The sequence below is a fragment of the Sciurus vulgaris genome (genome assembly GCF_902686455.1).
Source record: "Sciurus vulgaris genome assembly, chromosome: 8".
NCBI lineage: Eukaryota > Metazoa > Chordata > Mammalia > Rodentia > Sciuridae > Sciurus > Sciurus vulgaris.
Genome location: NC_136468.1, coordinates 70,112,941 through 70,140,536, shown reverse-complemented (window position 1 = coordinate 70,140,536; position 27,596 = coordinate 70,112,941). Strand labels below are relative to the sequence as shown.

The 27,596-nt window shown below is 41.3% G+C and overlaps 1 protein-coding gene and 1 long non-coding RNA gene across 2 annotated transcripts in view; one reads left to right on the top strand and one right to left on the bottom strand.

The window, feature by feature from the left end:
- LOC306667432 overlaps positions 1–2,640 on the bottom strand; it is a 49,339-nt gene extending 46,699 nt beyond the window's left edge. The window contains exon 1 of the long non-coding RNA XR_013765545.1: positions 2,570–2,640. This is a non-coding gene — a long non-coding RNA (uncharacterized lncRNA). The remainder of the gene's footprint in view (positions 1–2,569) is intronic.
- Positions 2,641–2,735: 95 nt separating this feature from the next.
- LOC306667414 (laminin subunit beta-1) lies at positions 2,736–26,746 on the top strand. The gene is made up of 13 exons (XM_079150028.1): positions 2,736–2,844; positions 2,980–3,101; positions 4,174–4,349; positions 6,946–7,081; positions 10,131–10,204; positions 16,189–16,377; positions 16,464–16,527; positions 19,796–19,998; positions 22,363–22,483; positions 23,997–24,185; positions 24,461–24,640; positions 24,775–24,887; positions 26,614–26,746. The coding sequence occupies exons 2-13, from the start codon at positions 3,065–3,067 to the stop codon at positions 26,695–26,697; spliced, it is 1,566 nt and encodes a 521-aa protein (XP_079006154.1). The 5' UTR covers positions 2,736–2,844; positions 2,980–3,064; the 3' UTR covers positions 26,698–26,746.
- The last annotated feature ends 850 nt before the right edge of the window (positions 26,747–27,596 follow it).

Below are 27,596 nucleotides of genomic sequence, written 5' to 3'. Positions count from 1 at the left end.
CCACATTTGTGCTCTGCTAAGCACAAAGCCTGTCTTTTCCCAGGTTCATTCTTTGAGCTAAAGGATGAATCATGGTACCAATAACTGAAGTGGGAAACAGAAGAACTCATTTTTTTCTGCAAGGAACAGTGGAGAGATGAGTTCAATTTTGTGTGAATTTTAAGTACCTATGAGTCATTAATGTAGAGCTATTCCAATAGCCTGTTAGAAATTGCATGCAAATTCTGAACAAGGTACAGGCTACAGATACAGATGCAGGGGGTAGGGGAACAAGGGCATTGATGGAGCTACTGGGTGTGGATGAACATGTACAGAAGGGAAACAGAGAGACAAGGTTTGGGAACACCAAAGCTTAAGGAATCAGAAGGATAAGAGACATGAAAGAGTCAAAGTCCTGTGGAAAAATTTTGGAATTGTGTCCTGAAAGTCACAAAGAAAACAGTCTGAAGAAAGGAGGGATCATCTGAACCATATACCACAAAGAGATCAAACAGGACCAAAGTGGGACAATGTCCATTGCACTGGGCAGTTAAAGGGACATGGCCGTTAACAAGAACAATGGTGAAGATGGAAGCTATACTACAACAGGAAAAAGGAGACACCAGGAGGAAGCAAAGAACCCAAGGGCAGACTGTCCTGCCAAAAACCTGAGTCTGATGTCAAAGAGAGGAGAGGAGTGGGGGGCAGGAAAAAGGCAGGGCTTGTTTTGTTTTTAAGATGGAAGGAAACTGAACAGGTTTTATATTTTTTTCTAACTCTTTTGTAGATGAACACAACACCTTTATTTTATTTATTTATTTATTTTTATGTGGTACTGAGAATTGAACCCAGTGCCTCACACGTGCTAGGCAAGTGCTCTACCACTGAGCCACAACCCCAGTCCATGAACAAGTTTTAATGTAAAAGCACTGATCTCATGAGGTGAGGGGAGGGTACACTTCTAGGAGAGAAGCACAAAGACCAGGTGGGACTGGTGGTGACAAACTCATTGATGGAGGGACCAGAAGATGGTATGCACATTCTGCCCCCCTACAAACACACTTGCCCGTTATTAAAAAAAAAAATTTTTTCAGGAGAGTTAAATTTACTAAGAGTGAGGTGATCCAGAAAGCAGTCAGGCTTTCGAAGAGTATTAAAGGCAAATAAACCTTTGTAAGGGGGAGGGGACACTGACCAGGGACAAGTGGCAAGAATGGCTCCAGGCAAGGAAGGCTGGGGAAAGAGCCAAATGGTGCTTGCTGTTTATGTGGATGAAAACTATAAGATGAAACTTTGGTTCACGGTATCAAAAAGCTGAACAAAGAAGAGGTTTGCCTTTTAAATAGTTTTCTTTTAAATCTGCGTAGACTCTCCATTGCAGTATTAAACCCTCACAACAGCACTGGTTTTCTCAGTGCTGTCTGGGCTGCCCCGCTAGCACCCAGGATCCTAAGCATCAGCAGAAACAAAAATCTACTCGGGCTGCACAAGGGCAAGTGCTCATTTGGTGAATAATTAATGCCTCATCAAGACCTGAGGCTCCTGCCTCCCTCAGATTAGCGAATGTTTACAAATTTGTGGAGTAGCTTAGTCTATGGTCTAATGATTAAACTTCCCCTGGCCCTATCTCATTGTAGCCAAGTTAAAAACTGACCATTTAGCCAAGTAAACCCTTCCCCTCGATGACTGGAAAACAATCAAAATCTCTGGACTGGGCTAACAACTAACTATATTCCCCTCATTTCAGGCACAATTGGTCAGAGCAGGACTAAAGAAAGCTCAGATTTTGACTCCATCCATGACAAAGGACAGAAGAATTGGCTAACTCACAGGAATAGTGGCGTCTGGTCCTCAAACTTTTTTCTGTCCAACTATCAGGAGATGGGTGATACCATCTATTTTATTAGCCAAGTTACACACAGTACTGTTAAAGGGCCTTCATTAGAGACCACTCCTCACCTCCCCGTTTGTATACCATGGAGTTCTTTCCTAGAATTGTTGAGATTGTGCTATGTAGAAATTTTGCAATGTGCCTCATGAATGATCTCTAGCTTCGTGGCTGTATATCAATTCTTTCACAGAGAGATGGGGAAAACAGGCCTTAACGATGGAGTCGTTCAAAAAATTATCTGAATTAATACCACTGTTTGGTAAGAAGTAGGTTTTTAAAAAAACAGATGGATAATTCAGTGCCATGACCACCTGGGTAGCAGAGACTCTAAGCATGTCCTGAATAAATGTGTGCGCAAAACAATGCGCAGTAAATAGCAGTTTCCTACTTCATATGAAGACACTGAAGATGTGCTCGGTCTCAAACGCTGGCTCTCGATTCTGGGGTGGGGTGGGGTTCACATTCTAAACAACAAACCCAACAGGTCGACCCTCTTTCTAAGGGGTGACCTGCCTTCCCCCAGTGCCTGTGCAAGAGTTTGTAGCCTTGGGCACCTTTTCATGACTCACTTCTTACAAATGTAAATGTACGAGTCCAGGTAGGTCCCAACCAACTCCCCTCGCTGGGTGATCTAAGCACCTATCTCTCAAACCAGCCCAAACGCATCCCACCCTCTGCACACGGGCCCAAGACACGCACCGGTGGTGGACCCGCCATCCCACGCTGGAAACTGGAAGCGCCAAACCCCAGCAGCAACCGTAGAAGCTGCCTTAAAACAAAAGAAGCGCCCCGGGGGGGGTGGGACCCAGACCTCACCCCCTCCTCGCCAAGTTGTAGCCGCCCGCCCCCTCAGCCCCTGCTCTCGTGTGCGCATGAGCAGAGGCGCCTCCCTGGGTTCCTCCCAAGGCTAAACTTTCTAATTCCCTTCTTTGGGCTCGGGGGCTGCCAGGACCGGCAGGAGCGCTCGCACTGGGGTGAGAAGAACAAAGTGGCTGCGTGATTTTTCCCCGCTTCTCCGGGCCACCCCTTGCTTCCTTGGGAGCGGCAGGAAATGGAAGGGCCCTTCTCCTTTCCCTGAATATTCGCCTTTTCCCCCTCCACCTCTCCAGAAACGAAGACGCGAAGAAAAGGCAGGCAGTTTGGCTGGGGTGTTTCCCCTCCTCGGCGGTGTCTCCCCGGCTGCAGGGACTGGATATGGGGCTGCTCCAGGTGTTCGCCTTCAGTTTCTTAGGTAATTCTGAGGAAGCGGTGGGGAGAGGGGTGGCGCTTGGGCATGGGGGAGGGAAACCAAAAGGGTTTGTCCGCGCTTCGAAGGTAGCCTAGGGGATCGGGAGCAGGACAGGTTGGAAATGACCTCTCTGGGATTAAACGCTACTGCTTTCACCTCGGTGGTGGTGGCTGGGGATGGCGCAGGCGAAGGGCGGCGGACCCGCATCCCCAGGCTCTGCGCCCAGAGCTCCCTCCCCTGCCGCTCCGGAGGAGGCACCTTCGGCCAATTCATTTTACCCACTAGGGAAGGCAGCCTTCCTAGGGTGGCAGGTCTTGCTGTGAAGGGTCTGTGAAAAACTCAGTTGCCCAGGAAAGTGCTGGGGCCGAGCGTAGGCATCGTCCTGGGAACAGCTTTGGGGCCATGTGGCTTTAATTAACCATCCCTGTTTGTCTCTGGGTGGCACCAGAAACAGCTGGACTGGATGGTTTTTCGAAATGGCGAAACATTGAAGCCACTTCAGAGCTGTAGGACTAAAGATTTGCCCTTTGCAAGGGGAAGCGGCATCTGCTACATGCTCTTGGTCCCCCACCGAATCTCGAGAGACCCTAGTGCGTACATGCGCACAGGCTCCAAGTCCCCACACTGGCACATTTTCACACGCACAAATTTCCACGCACAAATACTGGGGAGGCGCGCCGCACTGCCATGTGCGCGCGGGTGTGCAGCGCGTGGCCGCTAGCCACTCAGAGCCTCGGTTTAGGCACGTCGAAGTGGCGGGTCAGCACATCCACCTTTGTGGTGGGGGTTTGCACCCCTCGGGTGGATCAGGATGGGCGCAAGCGGTGGGATGGGTTTCCCGGGAGAGATGCCTTCAGCTGCTGTTAGACCGACCCTGATGACGTGTGTAGGTTTCTTTCTGCATTCTTTTCTCCACACCCTGCCTTCCCAGCCTTTTCGCTTATCTCTCCATTGTCTTTTTTCTGTGTATTCTGCTTTCTTCTGAATTCACTGTGTCCCTGCCTCCTGCTTTTTCTTTTTCTCGGGCCTATTCCCTGCTGGTGCCCTGCAACCTCATAGCTTGCTCTTTCTGTAGCCTTGTGCGGAACCCAAGTGCGCACTCAAGAACCGGAATTCAGCTATGGTTGCGCTGAAGGCAGCTGCTACCCAGCCACCGGTGACCTTCTCATAGGCCGAGCTCAAAAGCTCTCGGTGACCTCCACGTGCGGACTGCACAAACCGGAACCCTACTGTATTGTCAGCCACCTGCAGGTGAGGACTGACCAACGGGTGCTTGCATCTCCTCCGGACCTGACCTAAGGGGTAGCAGCAGGGGAATCCGCATCCTGCCAGCAATCCAGATAGGAAGTGCAGCCAGCCGGGGAGTCCTGGGATTAGGCTGGTCACTGTTTCGCCCCCACCTCAGTTTGCACAGTTGCATCCGCCAATCATTTCCTGTCACTACCACTATCAGTATGAAAAGCCAGGACTGCAGACAGACCTGGCCCTTGCCTTGTGCCCGTCCCCTGCTCAGGGGCTCCAAAAGTCTTTTTTCTTTTTCTTTAAATATTTTATTTGGAAGTGTGCATTAAAAATGGTTTATCCTTTTATATACTGAGCAGTAATCTTGGTTTTTTTGCCTCCTCATCTTTTATTCACGAAAAAGAGTATTCAAAGCACTGTTGTCTTGCAAGGTGATTTCAGTCACTGAACCCATTTATATTTCTTGGCTTGGTCCTCTGCCCATTAGATATTAGGATTGGATGCTTCCTTTATCAGAATGTGCTGGTTGCCATGGTACCCTGAGAGTAGAAAACCAAAATGAAATGTCAAGGTGTTACCTGTTTCTAAGAGTAGACCCAGATTTTAAACTTCAGAGGTCATGTATATACAAAGTCAGAACTAATTTAAAAGAGCATAAACTACCCAGAATTTGATTTCCTTTTCCTTGATTCTTAAAAAGAAGGCTTTTATCTCTGGCCTCTAACAAAAGCAAAAGATGTTAGTCTCACATATAGGGCAAGTTCCAAACTAATTGCTCTGAGCTTGGTCATGTCACCCACCTGTGTAACTGCCCTTCAGTGGAAGGACATTGTGTCCTGTGCTTTGCACAGCAGATGCCTTAAAGTAGAGACCCATTTACAAATCAAAAAGCCCATTCTGGAGACCTGATAAATTAAACTTAAGGAATGTGGTAAAGTGAATTCCACTCATTTGCTTCCAGGTTCATACAGAGATGTCTAGACTGCTTCCTCCTGATTAGAAGGGAGGCTATAATTAACCATTTTTTTTTAAAGTTCTGGTAATTGTTTGTCAGTACTAGTTTCCTTGACTACAAGTTAATAAAGGCAGTCGATGTTACCTTTTCTAATATTAGCATTTAAATTTTACCTCAACTATTGTGCTGACATTTACTTCAGAGGCCAGGACATCCTGTAAATGAATCACCAGAGTCTGAAATCAGCTTTCACCAGAATGAGAATCGGTCTGCTTGTCTTAAAAGCAAGTAGAGCCAGACTCTCTGGTTTATAGGATTAGCCATGAAATTGTGGAGTGCTTTCCACAGATAATGGGGTCTAAAGAGGAGTAGGCATGCCCTTTTTAAAAAAAAAAAAAAAAAATTTTTTTTTCTGGTGCTGGGGATCAAACTCAGAGTCTTGCAAATGCTAGACAAGCACCCTACATCCCCACCCACTTTCAGCAAAACATTGAGTAGGTATAGAAACTAAGGCAGAAAGTTTTTGTTCCTGGTCCTTGTGTATCCCTGATTTTTGGCGCCTGTTATTGTTTTTTATTTATTGGTTAATACATCTTGCCAATCTACAAATCCTTTGGGGAAGAAGGTAATAACTAAATACAAATGTAAAAGTATAGTCAGTCAATTTGGACCTTGTAAGAATATCTTCCTGAACCAAAGCCTGTTTGTGAGCTAGATATATGTAGGTCTCTATATATTGCAGTCTTCATGTCATTTTCAGACTTAAGAATAATCTGCACTTCAGACAATGTAGGTACAGAGCAAAGCTCCATATGTAAAAGGAAACTAGTAAGCTGTGCTATATATGATGCTCCGTATTACCGTATAAAGAAAATTGGGAACTCTTGTGACCCCACGGCCCATGTGCCTGTGGCTGGCATCTTAGGGAAAAAGAAAATAAGAGAAATTTAGATTTTCTCTAAAACAAGACCATTTTCATTTCAATTCAGTCATTTGGGAGTTCTTTGAATTGGCCCCCAGTTATAGAGGTCCAATATGGAAGGACAGCCTGTTACTCTCCTCTCCAGCTCTTCTGGGGAGTTTGCAGGTTAGCCTGTGAGCCACCACTGCCATGCTGCTTGCTCAAACAAAGTAGAAACTCAGAAATCTTGTTCTGTAGGTCCCAAAGCCTCTCAAAATATTTTTGCCTAATACTTGGTTTCCGCCTCATTTAGGTTTTAGAAAATCAGGCCAAATGAATTGTTCTTTTTTATTTTTTATTTTTTTTCATCTCCAGTTGCTTTATGTCAGCAAAAACTCTAGACTAAGCTTCTCTTGCTATTTACTGAGATTAAGGTCTAAACCTAGAAATTTGATTTTGATTAAATTAGTAGCTTATGAAAACAAAGCCTTCTTTATTTTTGACCTTGAATTTGCAAGAAAGGAGAAAATATTGTCAGGAATATTTTAGACTCAATTACTTAAAAGAGGAAAGATGTGAGAGTCATTTCAGTAATTTTTGCATATTCATCTTTTTTAAAGCTGTAATGGTTTGACTTTTGTATTGTGGGCTTAGTGAGATTTTTGTTGTGGTGGTGGCAGGTTTTGTGTTTTGTTGTTTGTTTTTAAATGAGATTGCTTCCTAGACTCATGAAACTAACTTGTTTTCAGGAGGACAAAAAATGCTTCGTATGCGATTCCCAAGATCCTTATCATGAGACCCTCAACCCTGACAGCCATCTCATTGAAAATGTGGTCACTACATTTGCTCCAAACCGCCTTAAGATTTGGTGGCAATCTGAAAATGGTATGTGGTTGGTGTGGGAACAAGTTCTATGGGGTGTGATTGGTAACCTGCATGGGGTTTATAGGTTCCTGGGTGTTTGTAATTGCTATTGGCTTTTCTGTCCTATAATTATGGCCTCTGAGAGATAAACTGCCTACAGCACTAACTTTTCTTGGTAAAATCTGACCCATCTCCCTGAAGCAGACAGCTTGGAAGAAAGCAGTCTCTCATGCTGGACCACAGGAGTATACCATAGTCCTCACCTGAGGGGGGCCTTAGGAATGAGTTTGTGTTGGGGCATTCAGGGGAAGGTGTATGAAGACCCCCATATTCCTCAGGCCCTTATAGTTTTCATTTTTATCAACCCCAAAGGAAAGGGCAAAATCAGAGCCCCTCCCCCACCTTCTTTCCAGCTACGGTTTCCTAGCAGTATAGTAATACTCTGAAATAAGAATAGCGATGTAATTTTAAAAGTTCATCAATGTAGATATGACCATTTCCCCAGTAACCTTGTGAAAACAGCCCCTTTTTTTTCTTTGCCTTTTGGGTTTTGACTTATTAAATTCATCAAATATGATGTTCCTGTGCTCAGACACTAAGATCAAATGAGTATCACATTTATTAAATGTTGAAATTAAGGGCATAAAGTTGAAGTTAGTGTGTTAATTAACAGTGTACCGTTAGATTTTTTAATAAAAATTTTATGGAAAAGGACCCCCAAAGAAGTGAACATAAACCTGGCATTAAGGGCTTGGATACAACTAAATTTCTTTAGTATGTGCCCTATACTGGGGAGCTTTGGATGTATGCAGTTGTTTGATTCAATAATAGAGGAACTCTATTATTAATATCTTCCATGTCATTCACTATTGAATTGAAAAATTTTCTAGAAGACTGTTTCTAGGGAAGGTTAGTTGTTCATTAGTTGACTTTGGGAATCTATTGGTTACCAATTTGAGACAGATCCTCAGAAAGTATGCATCATTAAGATTAATTCTTAAAGAATGAATAATTCCTTTGGGAGAATGAATATTTTGGTTGATAGTTCAATGTGAAAAAAGTTTCTATAAATCTGAGTCACAGAGGACTTCTGAAATAGCATGGAGTGTATTACAAGCAGGGGCAGGAATGTTTCCTGACCTCCCACATTCTTCCAGTGAAATGGGAAAGACAATTAAAAGGGTACCTGGACAATAGGAACAAGACTATCCCCATTTTATTAGTAAAGTTGCTTTTCAGGTGATACAGGTTCTAGGGAAGGTTTTTCTTAGTTGTATCTGGAGTTGATCCGTTTCTATGACTTTGAATTTTTGCAGCAAGAGAGTCCAAATGCCATAAGGATTTTCCAAACAGAGGGGCTTGAGTTCTCTGTCACAAAGATTAGATGAGATTAGACAGATGGAACTCGGCCTTTAGAAAGGCAGACTGATTGTTACTATACCCTATCATCTCTCTGTTGTCTGATAGCTCACAATTAAAGACTTTCTCTCTGAATGTGACTTTATCTATTTTCTGTGTGTTTTGCGTGAGTCGTGCTTATGCGTGGTGGTATTTAAATCAGCAGTGCTCAGGTCTAGAGACGTGCCTGGAACATACAGCTACTTTTAACTGACTCTTCATGGTAATCTGTTCCTAGATTTGAAAAATCAAATACATTTTAAAACTTTTAAAAATCAAATGTTTCCCTTCCCCATGGATTTTTCTTTCCATATTAAAAACACAAAACAAAATACCGGGGGGGACCCCATAGTGCTTTATCAGGCTTTAAATCTAAATGGAATGTGCACTTTGGGGACACACATTGCAGTGTGTGTCTTATGTTACATGTAAAAATGTCTTATGGGGCTGGTCTTGCTTTGTACTTTATTTAGTTATCTCTCAATTTTGAACAAATATCCTAGATTTTTAAAACCCTGAAAAGGAGAGAAGTAAAATCACCTTAGCTTACATTTCACTCAGGAATAAGTGTCCAGAGTCGTTTTGTAACATGTTTCTTTTTAATAAGTTAGATAAGTTTCATTAGTATGATTATAGTGTTTTTCTTTTAACATTCCAACTAACTCATATCCGTTCCAGTGACCACTTTTTCCCCTCAATCGACTTGGCAGTTTTCCAGCAGGAGAGTTTATTTCAAAAGATCCTACTGATTTCCTGAAAATACAACCAGCCTGTGACATGATTCATTCCGACACATTCCTGTCTTCCCGTGTTTAAGAGTTCTTTTGCTCTGGAAGATGGTTCCCCAAAGGCTCTCTCCATTCTGGAAATATGGAAAAGTCTCCTTGACCAAACAGGCAGGCTAGGGCTTGGGGTTGGGGGAGGTGCTTCCCATCCCTGAGATTCCACTGGCCTTTTTAGTGTGTTCAAGTGGGACCGACTGACCCTCAGGGCACAGTGCAAAGGCTCATTTGTTTGTTCAGGCTTTTCCCTGAAAGGGAAGATGTTAGTATTTGTTCTGGGCCAGTTTATTTACTTGACTGATTCTTTGTCTCTTTAGCATTGTTTTTCGGCTGTAGAAATACATCCAAAGGTCGCCCCATTGGGACAGATAGTTTTCTAAGTTGGCGTATAACTAATATATGCACTGGACTTATTTATTTTCTTTGCTGCCCCACAGAGAAAAAAGAATATTTGTGTTTTATTGAGGGAGGATTGTGTCCCTTTGCTTCATACTGCAAGCTCACCCCCTACAGTGTACAGGAAGTGCCCCCTTCCCTTCTGAGAATTGCTTGGCTTAGAGGGTTGGGACATGTTTCATGTCTTCCTGGGCAAGAAATGTCTTTCTTGACAGCACAGAGAGGCACCCTGCCAGATGTCTTGTTCTTGTGAGCAGATTCAGTAAGTTGAGCTCCAGAATGATTTGTGGAAAACTGAAGACTCATTCTAACTTGAGCTTCATCACCTAAGTAAGGATTAATGTTAATAGCTTTAGCTTGGGTACAAGCTATAAGGCAAAGAGGATTTCTATGAGGAGCCTAACAGTAGTTTAAGAAAATAAGTCGCAGTTGTTTGGAGATGTTCCTATTTGCCTTACCCTTTCCTTCTTTATTTTTAAAAAAATCTCTAATAGGTATGGAAAATGTCACTATCCAACTGGATTTGGAAGCAGAATTCCATTTTACTCATCTCATAATGACTTTCAAGGTAAGAAATCCATAATTTTCTCTCAAATGACGTGAGAGCGCTGTGTAATCACCCCTTTCAAAACCAATGTCCTTGTGAGTTGGCCTACATGGAACTTTTGTTGACCTAAGTTGGGAATCATTGAGCACTTTTAAAACATGGGCATGAATAATGACCATTAACAAATACTCTGTCTTCATGGCCATAAGTAGAAAGAGCTTCTGTTCTAAGGTAATTCAACTATAAACTTTTAATTAGATATCTCTTTATCTCTGTGTAGAGAGAAGCAGCATTGACTTGCTTCCAAACCACAAAAAACATCTGGACATAAATCTCTGATCCCATGTGTTTGTTTTAATGCTGAGTCTGGTAACTGAAAAGGAAGTGTATTATCTTTAATTTTCAAGGTTTTGCAAAATTTGTGGGAATAGTTTTACAGTTCCTTAAGAAGTGTGTGTGCCTTCTTAAATGTAAATTTTTCTCATCGTTTTTCTTTTCAAGATGTAAAATGACTCCAGGACTAGGGAATGTCTCTGCACAAAGTCTCTTTGTTTCTTCTTAAGCAGCTGCCTGGAAATGACAGACTTCACATGGCTTAAAGTACATGTTGGCGCACATAAAACTCATAATTTGCTTTTTGCTTCTCAGATTAAAATCACTTTTGAATAGTTTACATTTGGAGTTAGGAAACTTATCTGCACCCTCTTAGGTTAGGAAAAGGTGCTGGGGATACATTTCCCATATGGCCCAGGAGTCATGAAAGATTCACTGTGTCTACTTACCAAAGCCTGTGAGGCCAGGGAGCAAGGGTTGGCGTGGGAGTCAAAAAGTGACTAGCAGGACATTAGGGCATGTAGTTCCCAGGCCTCAGCTCATCATCCCCTTGATTACCCGCAAGTAACCGGTGGTTGTGTTGCTGAGACAGTAAGGTTTACACTGACACTGGATCCCAAGGGTGAAGGGGAGGGCTTTCACAGAATAATTCATCAGGTGCTTCTTGTCACCAAATTTGTCCTCTCACTCACCACACACTCAACCTGATGGTTAATTGAAACTGTCACACATAAAGATGTTGCCTTCATGTTATGTGACTCCTAAAAATATTGAAAATCACCTTTACTAATGCTTATGATCCTTTTACCTTGGAGAGGGCATCTGTTCACATACATGGATAGTTCTGAGTTTATTCCTATTCAGAAGTCCTTTGGGTACATATTCAGTACTCATCCTAGTGAATACAGTGGGCCAGAGATGAAAATCTGCACGCAAATGCCAAAGGTCAAACAGCAGGTGGCAACTAGACTGTGAATGATGGACACATTTGTCAGTGTTCAGTTTAAGGGGCATAAACTTACCCATCGGGTTCTAGCTCCAGTGAGAAAAGCAACAGGTATGGGGTTGGGCAGACTTGGGTGTGAATCCCTGTTCCACCCTCATTGGTAAAATGGGAAGAAAGGTGCCTGCATCCCAGGGCTGTGTGACATACCCCTCTGCTCTGGAAATAGGGATAATCTTGCTATCCTGGAATGTTGTGGGCACTTGATATTTTATAAATGCTGTTCTTTAGCATAGGAGAGGGGGATATTAATTTTAGTCTGGGATCAAGGAGAAAGCCTTCCTAAGAGAAGACTGGGTCGCACTGGACTTGAGCCAGGAGGCCTGACCAGGATTTCAGTGGGAGGGGGTGAAAGAAAAGCCACTCTTGGCAGAGAACACAGTCTATGAGCAAAGCACTGGTGGTGGGACCTTTGAGCTGGGTTGGTTCAGCCAGGTACTCTGTAGATTTGCCTGGAGCTCCAGAAAGTGAGTGTGGGGAAATTAGCAGATTAGAATCAGAAGGACCCTGTCTCCTTGGTAAGGAATGTGAATGTATGGGAAATGGGGACAAGAAATAAGTCCTGTGTTTCAGAAACGACAGCCCTCAAGGAAAAAGAGCAGGGACTAGGATAGTTAGACGAGGAGACAAGTGGGGCACTCTTACTGAAGTCAGTGCTGATGGAGGTCTGGTGTTAATGGAAAGTCCACCTGTGAGCCTCACCTAGGAGGGAGCCCCTTCCTGCAGCCCAGGAGTCCAGTCCGTGTTACAGTTTGAGTATCCCTTATCCAAAATGCTTGGAATCCGAAGTGTTTCAAAATTTGAGATATTTGCATAGACATTATCACTTGAGCACCCCCAATCCTGAAATCCAAAATCCAAAGTTCCAAAATTCAGAACTCTTTGAGTTAGGTTGGCACTCAGAAAGTTTTGAATTTCAGGGCATTTCAAGTGTCTAGGTTAAGGGTGGTTGAAGCATACTTGGAAAGCTTTTTCACATCACATGTATCCTCTTTCTGCCACACTGAGACCCTCTGCTTCCACTGCCTTTGAGACTCATTGCTGAGAGGAGGCAACTCTATTTCCGATGGACAGAGACTTGGATGGTTTAGGATCAAAGGTTGACCCATGAAGAGCAGAAAGAGGAGAGGCAGAGCAGCAGAAGGAAAGGGATGAGTCAGAAGTCATCTAGTAGTCTAATTGGGAAGATGGTGATTATAGGCACAGTGGTGGAGACAGGAAGGGAACTGAGGTTGGGGATGGAGATGAAGAGTATGTGTTTATTGTCACACAGGTTTGCCATGGAGATGACTGATTAGGTTTTCTTGGGCTAGCAAAACTCATTTTTTGTATGTTCATTAGGTTTTTGTATATAGCCAGATGTTTCCAAATTCTCATGTTTATTATACATCTGGAGGCAACTGTGCAACACTAAGCAAAGGGCACAGAAAGGATTCCTTCTTGAGGTGCGATGCATGGTTCCGATTTCCACCACAGAAATTTGGATGACTTGTCAATGGCCCTTTGGGACTTAGAAGTTTCCAGAAGGGAGGGAGAAGAAAGCACAAACAGGACTGGTTTCAATGCTTTTCCTCTTTTCCCTGTTGATCAATGACATCAGACTAAGTGTAGCCCTCCCAGACCTTCCCCAGTGTCACAGGAGTCTGATGTCGTGGGACTATGCCGTGGCTACTGGCACACAGTAGTGTTCCGTCAGTCGCTGGGGATCCCCCCACTTACCCTAAAATTCTTAGTTTAGTACTCTCTTCAGTTTGATTATCATTTTCTTCTATTCCTGAATAGATAAAAAAAGTAATTTATGCATCTGCAAGTGTAATCTACTTTTTTATACTTGACTCATTTTATCAGAGAAAAAGGGCCTTGGGAAAAAGAGGTCTGAGGTCTGGAAACGTGTTCATTCTCACCCTTAGCTCTCCTCCGAGGGCTGATTGTAATTCAGGAGTAGATATCTTTATTTGGGTTCTGTTTTCTAGGTGACTTAACTCTCCTTTGATCTTCTTCCATGGTGGTCTGACTTCACGTCCTAAAATGCACTTGCCCCGTTCACGAGTGTGAAACATTTGCCTGTTTGCTGATTATTAGTGCTCATTCTGCTTTATCTCTTATTTCCAGTTGACCCTGTTCATCACACTCTCCTAGATCTTCATCTTATTTTATTTTGAGCATTCTTTTTTCTTTTTCCCCTCTGACACTCATTTTTCACTTTTCTACTATGCCGTTAACCAGAAGGGAGGGAGATGGTACTGATCTAATTTAGCCTGGATTTGAATCTAAGCTCTGCCTGTAACTATCAAGTCAAGTAATGTCTGAGTCTCAATTTCCTCATCTATAAGACAAATGTGTTATGAGAGTGTAGTTTCCCAGGGCCGCCCTAGCAAAGTACCACAGACAAGGGGGATTAAACAATAGGTATATATTTTCTCCCAGTCCCAGAGGCCAGAAATCTGAGACAGACGTGCGGCCTGGGTTAGTTTCTTCTCTCCTCGGCTTGCAGAGATAGGTGTCTTCTCCTTCACACTGTCTTCACTCTGTGCAAGTGTATCTTCATTTCCTCTTCAAAGGACACCAGTCTTGTTGGAATCAAGCCCACCCTAATGATCTCCTTTAGCCTTAATTATCTTTTGAAGACCCTATTTCCACCTAGTCACATTGTGACATATCAAATTAGATCTCCAATATAGGAATTTGGAAGGAAGTCAGATCAGCCCGTGGTAGACAGTTAAATGGAGTACTGTAATTGGTGTCACGGGCTCTGCTGTTTCTCTTGGTCTCGCCTCTCGCTGGTGCATTTTCCTGGAGCACTAACCTTGGCTCCCTTTATCTTGTCTTTGCTTCTCTTTTGGAGATATCATATACTTAGAAGTTTCAAATATTATGTGTGTGCGGGGACAAGTGCCTTCACTCCTCTTCCATGCCCTCATCATTGTCAGCACCCCCACCCAGCTCCCCAGGCCCTTGTTTCCTTTCCCTTCCTCTCCACTGAGAACTAACTGACTATCAAGGTAATTCAGCATATTTTACTGTCAAAATTTTCAGAGCAACCAATTCCATACATTTTTTTTTTCTATCCATGTTGTAATTACTTGAATTAAAAACCGTCATTTTTTTTTTTTTTTTAATTAGGGAGTGAACCCAGGGACACTTAACCACTGAGCTACAGCCCCAATCCCTTTTATTTTTTGAGACAGGGTCTTGCTAAGTTGCTTAGGGCCTTGCTTAGTTGCTGAGGCTGGTCTCAAACTTGTAATCCTCCTGTCTCAGTTTCCCGAGTCACTGGGAAAAAACCCTTCATCTCCCTCACCCCACCACTGAGTTTCTCCATATCTTGTTTTTTCCAGATTCAATAACTCTGCCAAAAGAGTTATCTCACTAAAGTGTAATATGATTATTTAACTTTTTTTCTCTTAATTCCTCAGTATTCCCCTTTCATTGCAAAAAGGTAAAGTAAGCCCCTTAGCATGGCAAACAGCTGCTTTCCTACCCTGCCCCACCAGCCTCTCCTGCCACCTTGGGCCACCTCCAGCCCCTGCCTGGAAAACCCTCATTAAGATCGTTTGATGCTATCTTCTCTGTGAAGCATTTCCTAGCTTTATTTTATTTTTTTAAAATATTTTTGGTTGTAAAATACACATACCATAAAATTTGCCTTTTAACTCTTTTTAAGTATGTGATTCAGTGGTGTTAGGCATACTCACAGTGTTGTACAACCATTGCTTCTGTCAATTCCCAGAACTTTTTCATGGCTTCAAACAGAAGCTCTGTGTCCTTAAGTAATAACTCTCCATTGTCTTCCCCTGGTTACTTTCAGTCTTTACTATACCAGATATCTCTTAACCATCCTAGATATTTCATATAAATGGAATTATTATAGTTGAAATTTTGTGTGACTTATTTCACGTAGTATAACACTTTCAATATTCATCCATTATAACAAGTGTCAGAATTCTTTGTGACCGAGGGATATTTCATTGTATGTATTTGCCACATTTTATTTATCCACTTACCAGTTGAAAGATACTTGAGTTCTTGCTACCTTTTGTTTATTGTGACTAGTCTGCATGGACAGTTATGTAAAAGCATCTGAATCCCTGTTTTCAGTTTTTTGGGTATGTACCTAGCAAGAAAATTGCCGGATTCCCAACTTCTGGATTTATTTCTTCTTTTTTCAAATCACTCCATGTGATTCTACAGTGTTTGACATGTACTGTAAATTTTATGTGCTCATATCTGTACTTCATTGAACTACGTATGGCACATGTACATCAATAGAGGCCACTGTCTGGTGCCATTGAGGCAGTTCATACATTTATCGAAGGGTTAAATGAAGAAATAAAAGAATAAGCACCAAAACACAATTGTGTTATGGGCCTTACGTATCCCAAAACTTTTTGCTATTAAGGCCTGTTTGTAATCCACTTCTAAAGAGAAACAGCTTACTAATCTAGTAGACTAGGGAGAAGTGTAAAATTTAGAGAATAGACACTTTTCCTTGCAAGAAGAGGCTTCGTGAAACAGCTTGAAGTATTTGAAATCCAGCCACAGTCTGAAATACCAGCCACATGCAGTCAGGGCTTGTGGCACACAGTGAGTGACATTTTCTTCTGTGACTTAAAAAAGTACAGATCACCAATAAAAAACATCAAACGAGACTTTTGTTCCCTGCTTTTAGACATTCCGCCCAGCTGCTATGCTGATAGAGCGATCATCTGACTTTGGGAAAACCTGGGGTGTGTACAGATACTTCGCCTACGACTGTGAGAGCTCCTTCCCAGGCATCTCAACTGGACCCATGAAGAAAGTCGATGATATCATTTGTGATTCCCGATATTCAGACATTGAACCCTCGACAGAAGGGGAGGTTTGTTTGCTCCTTTGTTCTCCAATACACTTCCAAGTCTGCTTTTCGACATCACAAAAATGCCAACCACTCTTATCTATTTTTAGGTGATATTTCGTGCGTTAGATCCGGCATTCAAAATAGAAGATCCTTATAGCCCAAGGATACAGAGTAAGCTTGTTTTCAAATAAAAGTTCGGATGGGAAACAGCACTCATGGAATAAGTGTCACCCAGAACCCAAGTATTCAGTCCCAAATCCACCTACATTTTCTTCCTTCCACTGTTTTACCCAACCAAGAGCCCTTGAAATGCCAGTAATAGGTCTTCGATGATGGAGAACATGTTTTGATAAAAGATTTATGTCATAAGTCCTCAAATAATTATGTTGATCATCCTGCCTTATTTATGTTATTGCTCAGTATATTGTTTAGAATACAGATTAAGCTGTTGTAGCAAAGTGTGCCAAAAAATACAATTGTTCAAATAAAGTAGAAGTTTATTTCTCTTATGAAATCAGCCAGAGGGTTTTCTAGAGAAGAAATGTAACTCGATTGCTATAATTAGGCTTTCACTTCTACTTGCTAAGTGAGTAGCCCTAGTTATAAGACCAGTCTTCTTTCCAGGTTTATCCATGTGGCTAGAATTAGACCACCACCACTGTATCCTTCTCTCAATCTGTGGCAGGCAAGCAAATTTCATTTAAAATGAAATGTGGAAATTGTCCATATCACTTCTATTCAAATTCCATTGGCTGCAACAGATCATGTGGTAGCTGTACAAGAGACACAAGGAAACTTCTCCAGCTAGGTAGCCATAGGCTCTGCTAAAACTCTTGGTGAGGGAAGATGGGAAGGAGGAAGTGTCACCATTCTCAACATACTCAATAAGGTGAAGGTTGTATTTCCATTTAATAGCAATCAACCACCAACCTGGTTCAAGTGGCTAAACCTAAGTCTGGAAAATGAAAACCCCTGAGCATCAAAGTTAGACAGCATACATAAAGTGATGTGGCTATTAAATGGCAGTCAGCTCTTAACCCACATGTTGTTGTTCTCAGTTCAGAGCTCTGTCTAATGTTCAGCAAATATGCTCATGCTATTACATTATTACATTCTGATCTTCTTGGAAAACAATATGCAATAATTAAAAGAATGGGCTTTGGAATCACAACTGGTTTTTAGATCTTAGTTCCATCATACAGCTGTGTGACCCAGGGCAAGTAATTTACTAATGAATTTTGTTGCCACTTTCTTTCATCTTTAAAAGAGAGCGTGATATTGACCTTGGGATTATTATGGAAGGAAAATAAGTTGATGCACATAAATGACAAACCAAAATGTCTGACCAATAAATTGAAGCTCATATTGATGTTAATACTGTTGCCACTGGCTGTGGTTGAGGTATTGCACAGAGCTGGCCCTGGGAAGGGTGAGACTGCCTTCCATGCTGTGGAGTTGCACTCAGTTGAGTAGAGGCAGGGTTGATTCTTGCTGATCTTTCCCAGCTGTGCTTGACCCTGTTTTTAACCAAGTCCTCATGGAACTTCCACGCTCAAAGCATGGAAGAATAGAGTGGAAGAAATCCGAGGAATATTGCCAGAAAAGTACTGCTTCCCTGCTTAAATTAATTTTACATGTGGCCCAGACTATCTCTGGTCCATTCATTCTATTGTAAAACAAATGTTTAATGGCATTTCCAGCTCCGTGCCAGTTTTTGAGTGACTTATGAGGCCATCCCTCCATGTCTCAAAATCCAGTTGTGAAAAAACATCTGCATGAACTCTAGGAGAGGAACACCCAGAAGGATTCACCTACCCCCTTGTAGGTGAAATTTGGGGAACTTGGGGATTATGCTGCTTCTATAACTTTAATCCCCTTGTGTTTTGTTGTTCAGTGATCTCAGAAAACCTATTTGTGTATTACAGAAGCATTCACGTTAGCTGATCATGCTTTTGATTTACATTGTAATCCAGGGAACATCATTTCTTGAGTGTCCCTATTGTATAGACCTCAGAGATGCACTTCAAAGATGATCCCCTGTTGGTTTGAAGTTTGATTGTTAAGTATGGCAGGAGAAAGAGGAGAGCATATTTGCTCTTCTGAGGACTTCCACAAGGGTTCAAGGGTCTCTAAATATTCCATCTGCCCTTCACATTTGTGGTTTGGCCTCTCTTTAGTAGGGGCTTGTGCTCACTTTGTGCAGGAGGATTTTGCAGCAGGCAGTGTTCCATTTAGCTCAGTGGGTTTTCTGTTTCAGGCTTTACAAAGAGCCCATGTTTAACGCCTGGATTTTGACTTTCTGCCCCCATCCATTTCTTTAGTCTTTGTTGTGAACTATGCATTTATTAGAAGTATTTAAAATTGTATTTGGGCTTTGAAAGTTTCTAATATACTGGGCCACTACTCTTTTGTCTTCTATTGTATGTTGTAAGGCTGTATCAGCATAAATGAAAATAAAGCTTATGAGCAATTTGAGGCTACAAAGCTCAGCCAGGGGGCAGACAGACTAACCAATCTCCCAGGATCCACTTTGGCAAGAACAGCTTAGTAATTAATGAAAACAATAGTGGAGAAGAGTTGACTGTTGGTCAACTGTTGGTTTATCCAGTTACAGGAGGATGTAATTGAAGCTCAGCTTCTGTAGTAAGCATAGGCCTCCAGATCTGGGATGAAAGAGGAAAGATAAAGTAAGAGAATTTGATTTACAAAGAACTTATATTTAGGGAAAAATAATTTGCCCTGACATCCTCGTACTAAGCCCCTTTATCCTTCCGTCAATATATTATATTGATGAATATGGAAATGTTTTATAAAACTAGGACAGAAAAGTTGTAGATTAAAAAAACGTTGCTTAAAAACTTGGTCGACTTTTTTCCTGGATTGCAGTTATTCTGGAGTGTTAAATCTATTTTGGTAACTTGAATTTCATTGAAGTGGCAGGAAATTTCAGATAGTGTTTTCCCCTCCAAAAATAGACAATAAAAATATGTTCCTAACTGTTAAAATAATAACAAAAATTAAAGTGAAGATAAATCTTTTCCTACCTGAATGGAATTTTCTGTAAGACTGGCACTAATTTCTGTGGGTGCCCGTTGGGATTGCAGTACTTTAGGTTACCAGGTGCCTGTGGGTTTTTGTAATCATACTCCTGCATTCTTATTTCTCCACTTTCATGCTTCTTCGTGAATCACTGGTCCTCAGACAGATTCATCACAGGTTAGACATTCTTGGTAAACTTATGAGAAGGCAGTAAGCTTTCCTTCTTCCAGGGACCATCACATTTTGTGAAGCTTTACAACTATCCTCTAGACTATCCCAGGGGAATAAACTTTCCTTATTTTCATTTGTCAATTGTTGCTTTAAAGAGAAATGAAGTATAATTGCAAAAAAATGCTTGCTTGTTTGATCAGAATTTTCATCTTCTTGGTGACCTTCATAGATCTATTAAAAATCACCAACTTGAGAATCAAGTTTGTGAAACTGCATACTTTGGGAGATAACCTTTTGGATTCCAGAATGGAAATCAGAGAAAAGTACTATTATGCAGTTTATGATATGGTGGTTCGAGGAAATTGCTTTTGCTACGGCCATGCCAGTGAATGTGCCCCTGTGGATGGATTCAGTGAAGACGTGGAAGGAATGGTAAGCGAATGCTCCTTGTGGCTTTCTTTTATACTGGTGATTCTACAAGGCAAATTGAATCTAATCTTACCTTAAGTCTTTGTTTAGGGGTTTTCATTTTCCAGACTTAGGCTTAGCCACTTATACCAGGTTGGTGGTTATTGAACTGTGAGAATGTATATAAACTGCTCATTTCACAGTCCCTGAATGAATTTTTGTAATTTGTTGCTATAGACTGTTGCTAAAGTAGATATTTTAGTCACCAAGGATTAAAAATTTGTCTAAATAACAATTTAGTCTGCCTTTACAGTAGGGAAGATTAAAAACCACAAGTATTCAGTCTTTATGCTAGAAAGCAGAAATTGATTCCAGTCCAAAGAAACTGGAAATTTTAACCCAGACCCGTGGGATATCTTTAGAAATTTAAAGTTGAAATAAAGTTTTCTTTGTCTTTTTCTTCTAATTTTATTCTTTTCATACTTCCATGTTGTGTTGGCACATTATGAATGTTTTAAAATTGAGAATTTGGATGATTTCCCAAATAGGCAGAAAGAATTAAGGTACTTTAACCTAGTTAAATAATTTGGGAGAATTCTTGTAGACTTAAGGGATTTTAGTGCCAGACAGGATTCAGGAGTCACCTAAACCCACTGTACTTGATGGACGAGACCAGAGATTAAGTACTTGGCTAAGGAGCCCTAGATAAGTGAATAGCAGGTGGGTGTTCAGATTAATGCTCCTTTCCCTGCCTTAGGGCTCCTGCCACCAAACTCCAGGCCTCCTCGTGGAAGGGTGTGCTTTGCTTTCTTACTGTTTTTGAAGATTGTTAATCCTTATTTTTTAAAAAGGTGCAAGATTGAATGTATTTAACCTTCTAAAACTAAAACTTCTGTCTTCCTTTTATTCCAGTTAGACATCTCAGTGCATAAACAACTGGATGATTGTTTTAATGCAGCGCTGGGAATCAAACCCAGGGCCTCACACATGCCAGGCAAGCCCTCTACCACTGAGCCATAACTTAGATTTTTAACAGAGCCTGAAGGCAGGGATAGATATGTCCCCAATCTTACGGTTACATCTTTCAGAGAATGCCAGGTAGATGATGCAGTTACTTTCCAGTTTAACAAATCTGCATAGCTAATGTCATGTTACTCTCTTGGTGTCACAGTATGTTGTCCTGTTTGCTCAGACACTGTAGAGTCTCATGGTATGAGCTTCAGACTGTTTTTTAGTTTATATAAAACCACCTTGTAGTGAGAAGACTTTTATCTTCGGCTAACTCCACTCTTGTCAGAACTAGTCCAAGAAGGATCTGTTGGTTCCGTTCCTGAATTCATTTTGTAGAAAATTGAAGTACCCATGTACATACATATATGGTGAGCAGAAATAGTTTCTTTATCATTTATATGTCTCAAGGGTCCTAAGCATACACATCTTAGAGCCAAACATGGAATAGTGCAACAAATTAGTTTGTATCTTTTGCTGCGATTGTATCCTGACTTGAAGGAAAAAATGTTTTTTAAATTTTTATTTTGGTTGAAAAAAAATTAAGTATTATGCTTAAAGTAAAAACAAAAAAAAAAAAAAAAAGGAGAAAATAACTTTTTAAAAAATGGTTGTCTGGGTTGGGCATGGTAGTGCAGCCTGTAATCCCAACTCCTCTGAGGGCTGAGGCACAAGGATTGCAAGTTTATGGCCAACCTCAGCAACTGAGACCTTGTCTCAAAATTTAAAAAGGAGTGGGAGTACAGTTCAGTGGTAAAGCACCCTTGGGTTCAATCCCCAGCACCCAAACAAAACAAAATAAAAATAAATGGTTGTCTGACCAGGCACAGTGGTGCACACCTATAATCTAGCAACTCAGGCAGCTGAGGCAGAAGGATCACAAGTTCAGCAACTTAGTGGGAACCTGTCTGCAAATAAAAAGAACTTGGGATGTAGTTCAGTGGTAAAGTGCCTCTGGGTTCAGTTTCTAGCAGCCCCCTATCCCCAAATTTATTTGACCTTGTGGCAAAACTTAAAGTAATGAGTTGGTATTCAGATATATGCATTAAGTTCTGCATTGTAACTGTTGGAGTTTCAATTCAGCAGATTTTTAAAAATTCTTAAGTAATAAGTTTACTTTTTAAAATTAGCAAATTTTGTTCATCGGCGTTCTTTTTAGAGATAATAAAGTATTGGGCATCTGTTTTGTAATGGGAACTATTCCAGAGATGGGGGTTAAAGGCATGCATGAACTTACTGGGGGAGGAAGAAGATAAAAACAAAGAAAGCCTCACTGTGATTAGTGTGAAAAGGCGTTTATATTTTCTATTGATCTTAGAGACAGTTTGGCCATTAGTTTTATCTCTCACTTTGCTGGTCCCTGTTTTTACTACTTTCAAGGTCCATGGACACTGCATGTGCAGGCATAATACAAAGGGCTTAAACTGTGAACTGTGCATGGATTTCTACCACGATTTGCCCTGGAGACCTGCCGAAGGTCGGAACAGCAATGCCTGTAAAAGTAAGTCTCAGCTGTAGGGAGTTTTGTATCGACTAGGATTCCAGTATCTGTACTCTGGTTAGCGGTGCCCAAACAGTGCAGTTTTGAAGAAGAAAAGTTACACACTTCTTCCAGCTTCAACCTGAGAGTCCCAGGAGACCAGCAATATGCATTCAGTTAAACTAATAAAAAATTACTATTTACTGAGCAGCACCTCTGTGTTTGGCACTGACTCAGGAAGACTGAGTTGTTGTCCTTGACCTTGTACCTGTTTTTAAGGCAAGATGATTTGAGGGGAAAATGAAAGAAAATTATGGCATGGTGGATCGTTAAGGTTAGAGAGAGATGGAGTAGGGTCTTCAGCTTCAATTCCATGCCAGCCCAGCTGTGGCCTCTGGACATTTCCATCTATCCCAGTGTTATTCTCTGAGCAGAGGTGTACAGCAGTGTGAACCAACACCCTTCCCACCTGCCTCTGATTTCTTGCACTTTTCCTCCCCTTTAAAAGAGTTCTTCTGCCCCCACTAGAAGGAATGTTCTAGAAGTTCAGAAACCAATGGAAGCTGGCGTGGTCTTCTTTGTTAGCAATTAGCACCCAGCTGGCCCTTGATGAGTGGTACTTGAGGTTGCTGGAGGAGAGGAAGGAGCAGATGAGACACAGTTCCTCTGCAGGATGTCCTATGGCAGAGGCAAGTGGGAAGCTGAGAGTGTAGAGCCCCAGGAGGGGCAGACAGGAGGAATTGGTATGCCCTGTGTTGAGCATGAGTGAGATGACTGAATCCAGTTGGATGACTGCCAAAGAGAAGGAAATACATCTGAGAAGGTTGACTAGAAGGCTATTGAACATACCTCAGTTTTCTGAGTGTGGTGGTACATACCTCTAATCCCAGTGACTGGAGGCTGAGGCAGGGGGATTGCAGGTTTGAGGCCAGGCTCAGCAACTTAGACCTTGTCTCAGAATAAAAAAGGGCTGAGGATGTAATCCAGTGGTAACGCACCTCTAGGTTCAATCTCTAGTACCAAAAGCAAAACAAAACAAAACAAAATTTCAAATTTTATTGAAGAACCTGGCTTCAATAAAAGTGTGGTGTGGTGGTAGAAATGGGGAGGAGGGAAAATGATTCTTTATACCATGTTATTCTGAGTAGGGAGTCTAAACAGGCTTTCCTGTTAATGTACTACCTTATGTCCTTTGGAGTACTTTCACCCAGTCCTACTGAGTGGGACCTGTGGGTACCCCCAATGGATTGACAGCTGTCCTTCTGAACATACTTTCCAAGGGAATTTCCCCAAGGGTTTTCCCTTTTAATAGCCCATTCTCCTCTACAGGTAAAGGTGTTTGCTTCATAGAGTTTGCATTTTTAGTTTCCAGACTGATTTAGGGTTTGAACCAGTGTCATTAGTAGCACGGTGCCTTCTTATTGATTGCTCTTTGTCTGAACTCAGCCCTGGTTTCCTGTATGAGCTTTCTTCCTACCAACTCTGTGGGTAAGTCACTGAGACCGCTTTTCTTTACATTGGTCTCGTTGCACAGAGTGTAACTGCAATGAACATTCCAGCTCATGCCACTTCGACATGGCGGTCTTCCTGGCCACTGGAAATGTCAGCGGGGGAGTATGTGATGATTGTCAGCACAATACCATGGGACGCAACTGTGAGCAGTGCAAACCATTTTACTACCAGCACCCGGAGAGAGATATCCGAGATCCTAATCTCTGTGAAAGTATGTTGGGATATGTCACATGTGGGACCTCCTGCAGGTTACCTTTTACATGAAAATGTCTGTAGTAACATCCTTCTCTGTGTTCAGTTTGCGCAGCAGGCCAAGCATGGTTAGTTTAGTTGCTGTCTGGGCTGAGGGGAGTGGAATTTACTTTATAATCGAACCTTCTTTGGTTTATTTTTGTGAGATTTAGAGGGTGGAAGGGAATAGTGCATTTACATAAGGATGCATTGTGTTTCCTGGTCCTTTTAACCTGTGCTTCTTGTTCTTCTTAGAATGTACATGTGACCCAGCAGGTTCTCAGAATGGGGGAATCTGTGACAGTTACACTGATTTTTCTGCTGGTCTCATTGCTGGCCAGTGTCGGTGTAAATTGCATGTGGAAGGAGAACACTGTGATGTTTGCAAAGAAGGCTTCTATGACTTAAGTGCTGAAGATCCATTTGGTTGTAAATGTAAGTCTGTTTAGTAAAAAGTTTGGGAGTTCTCCCATGTACACAATTCCCGTTTTACTTTGTAATTCTAAAACCAAACGGTGACTTTGAACTCACTTGGTGTGTTTCTTTGTCTCACTTTATCTTTAATAAAGCCTGTGCCTGCAACCCTCTGGGAACGATTCCTGGCGGAAATCCTTGTGATTCTGAGACTGGTTACTGCTACTGTAAGCGTCTGGTGACAGGACAGCATTGTGACCAGTGTCTGGTAGGTAAATCCTAATCACATGGGATGAACGGTTAGTGAACATGACATGTTTTAATAGAGAATGCTTTTTACCATCAGGGAGTCTACCTTATGTTTTAATGTTAACAGACACAAGTAGAACATTCACAATATAGGAATTGTAAATAATTTGATAAGATGTTTACAGTTAGAATTATAAAATAAAAGTCACAGTGAAATATCACTTTTACAGGCAAACTAGTAAGTTTTAAAAATAAGAATACTTGCTATTAGTGAAGACACAATAAGTGCTAGCACTTGTTTGTTGCTGATAGAAATGCAGATTGCTTCATACTCTGGAAAGCATTTTGGAGCTATGTCTCAGTAGCCTGTGGAAATGTACATACCCCTTGACCCACTAATCCCACTTCTGGGAATCTGTCCTAATGAAATAATCACAAAATTTGGACAAAGGTTATTCACAGGACTCACTGCCTCTTTATTAATAATGGCACAAGACTTGGGAACAGCAAGTGGGAAAATAGTTAAGTAAATTTGGAGACCTCCATACAGTGCTGAATTTGGTCGCTGTTGAAAATGACAATACTATGAGGAAATACTTATGCTGTTAAATAAAAAACACAAGATGTGAATGATCTCTTGATTATGTAGGGAAAAAAATTCATCAAGAAAAACAAAATATGGAAGGAAATATACAAAAAATTTCACCAGACTGATTGGAGTAATTTTTGGTGTTTTTGTTGTTGTTGTTTTTTGTTTGGTGCTGGAGATCAAACCCAGGGCCTTGCATGTGCTAGACAAAAGCCCGCTACCGTTAAGTTATATCCCCAGCCTTGAGTGGAGTAATTAGGAGGATAGTTTAAAAACATTATTCTGTATCTGCTATGATATCTTACATTGCTTTTAAAAGTTAGGTTTATCACATTAAAGTACGTATTAATCTGTATAGTCCTGACAGATTATAAATAGATTTTTGGAAGTCTGATTTAAATTGGTAAGGTTTATTTTTTGGGAGGGGGGGGACCAGGGATTGAACCCAGGAGTAGTTCACTACTGAGCCATATCCCCAGCCCTTTATTTTTTAATTTTGAGACAGGGTCTCACTAAGTTGCTTACAGCCTCCCTAAGTTGCTGAGGCTATTTCAAACCTGCAATCCTCCTACCTTAGCCTCCCAAACCCACTGGGATTATAGGCATGCAGCACCATGCCCAATTTGGGTAATCTCTTTTTAATCTGCTCATTGTGAGATACAGAAATCATCTTCCCTGATAGATACTGTCTCGTTTCTTTTTTTTTTTTTTTTTTTTTTTTTCCATTTCTAATGCTCCCAAGACTTGGTAGTTTCTTACCCTCCATTTGTGAGACTAACCTATGCAGTGTTTCTGTACAAGTGAATCCTTGAAGGGCTTTCCTGGTGGGACTTATGACAAACTGGAGAGGAAGAATTAAAGGCTTGCCAAATATTTGCTGTAACTTACTGGCAGCATAATTGAAATGAAGAAAATTGGTATCTGTATGGCCTACTCATTAATTGCACAAAGAAAAGTAGTCTGATGTGACCCTGTCATGTGATTACCTATAATCCTCTGCCTCCTGTGACCTGCAAGCTTGGGTTCATTATTTCAGAATGTGCCTTCTGTCAGCTTTCTTTGGTGGAACAACCAAAACACGCCGGAACTTGTTCCTTGCGGTGTGTTGTGTAACTCTGGGAACCCACCTTGAGACTTTCCATCTTCTGTTCTGCAGCCACAGCACTGGGGCTTGAGCAACGATCTGGATGGCTGTCGACCTTGTGACTGTGACTTCGGGGGAGCATTCAACAACAGGTGAGTGGAGCTCCACTGTGCTATTCAACGCAGTCCCCAAGGCCCGTCAGCTCTTTTAGGAGCAGCCTGAGCGTCTGTTGTCTCTTAAGAAGCTATATGGAATATATCCATCTTTGGTTTGCATACCTGGTAATCATTGGTACCTATGATCTTAGTATTTTCAGTTTTTCATTCCAAGACTTACCTTTGAAACCTTGTAGTACATTTGCATTACTTGAATTTTTATGGTGGTGTTTTATTTTTTAGTATTTTTCCAATTAGGGAAGCCACATATACCCATAGTTTAAGAAAAGAAAAAAGTCTAAATTCAGAGAGGTATAAAATGAAAAGTATTTCTTTTCCTGTTCTCACTTCCAATTTTTTTTCTAAACACTGCCTAGAAGTGCCACTATCAACAGCTTCTTGTATCTCCCTAGAAATTAATAGGGTTTAAGATGTTAAAATTGATATTCTATAATGCACCAATAAAAGAGTGGAAAAAATTGATATTTCTTTTAAAATTACATGTTAGGTTTTAGTGTTTTTTTTGACAGATGAATTCAAGAAGGTCAGGAACTCATTTTTTCTACTTTTACTCAGGATTTTAAAAAGAAATATGTATGATATTCTGAAACGTGGTCTTTTTCATGTGTAAAACCTTTTCCATATCAGCATGTACTCATTCATCTCTTTTCAATCATTCTTTGGCACTTTAACATGTGAAAATGCCATGGCTTATTTATTTTCATCTCTTTTGCTTTTTAAAAATGTTGCAGTGAATATACTTGCAGATACATCTTGACGAATATTTGGAGGTATTTCTGTAGACCAGGTTACCAACAACAGAAGTGCCAAGTCAAAGTACATGCACATTTTTTTTTGTTTAATAGAGAATGTCAGATTGTTCCAGGCAGATTATACCAG

Coding starts and splice junctions, on each gene's coding strand:
- LOC306667414 (XM_079150028.1), top strand. CDS start 3,065: ATGGGGCTGCTCCAGGTGTTCGCCTTCAGTTTCTTAG. Junction 19,999..22,362: donor GTGAAGACGTGGAAGGAATG/GTAAGCGAATGC, acceptor ACTACTTTCAAG/GTCCATGGACACTGCATGTG. Junction 22,484..23,996: donor GAACAGCAATGCCTGTAAAA/GTAAGTCTCAGC, acceptor CTCGTTGCACAG/AGTGTAACTGCAATGAACAT.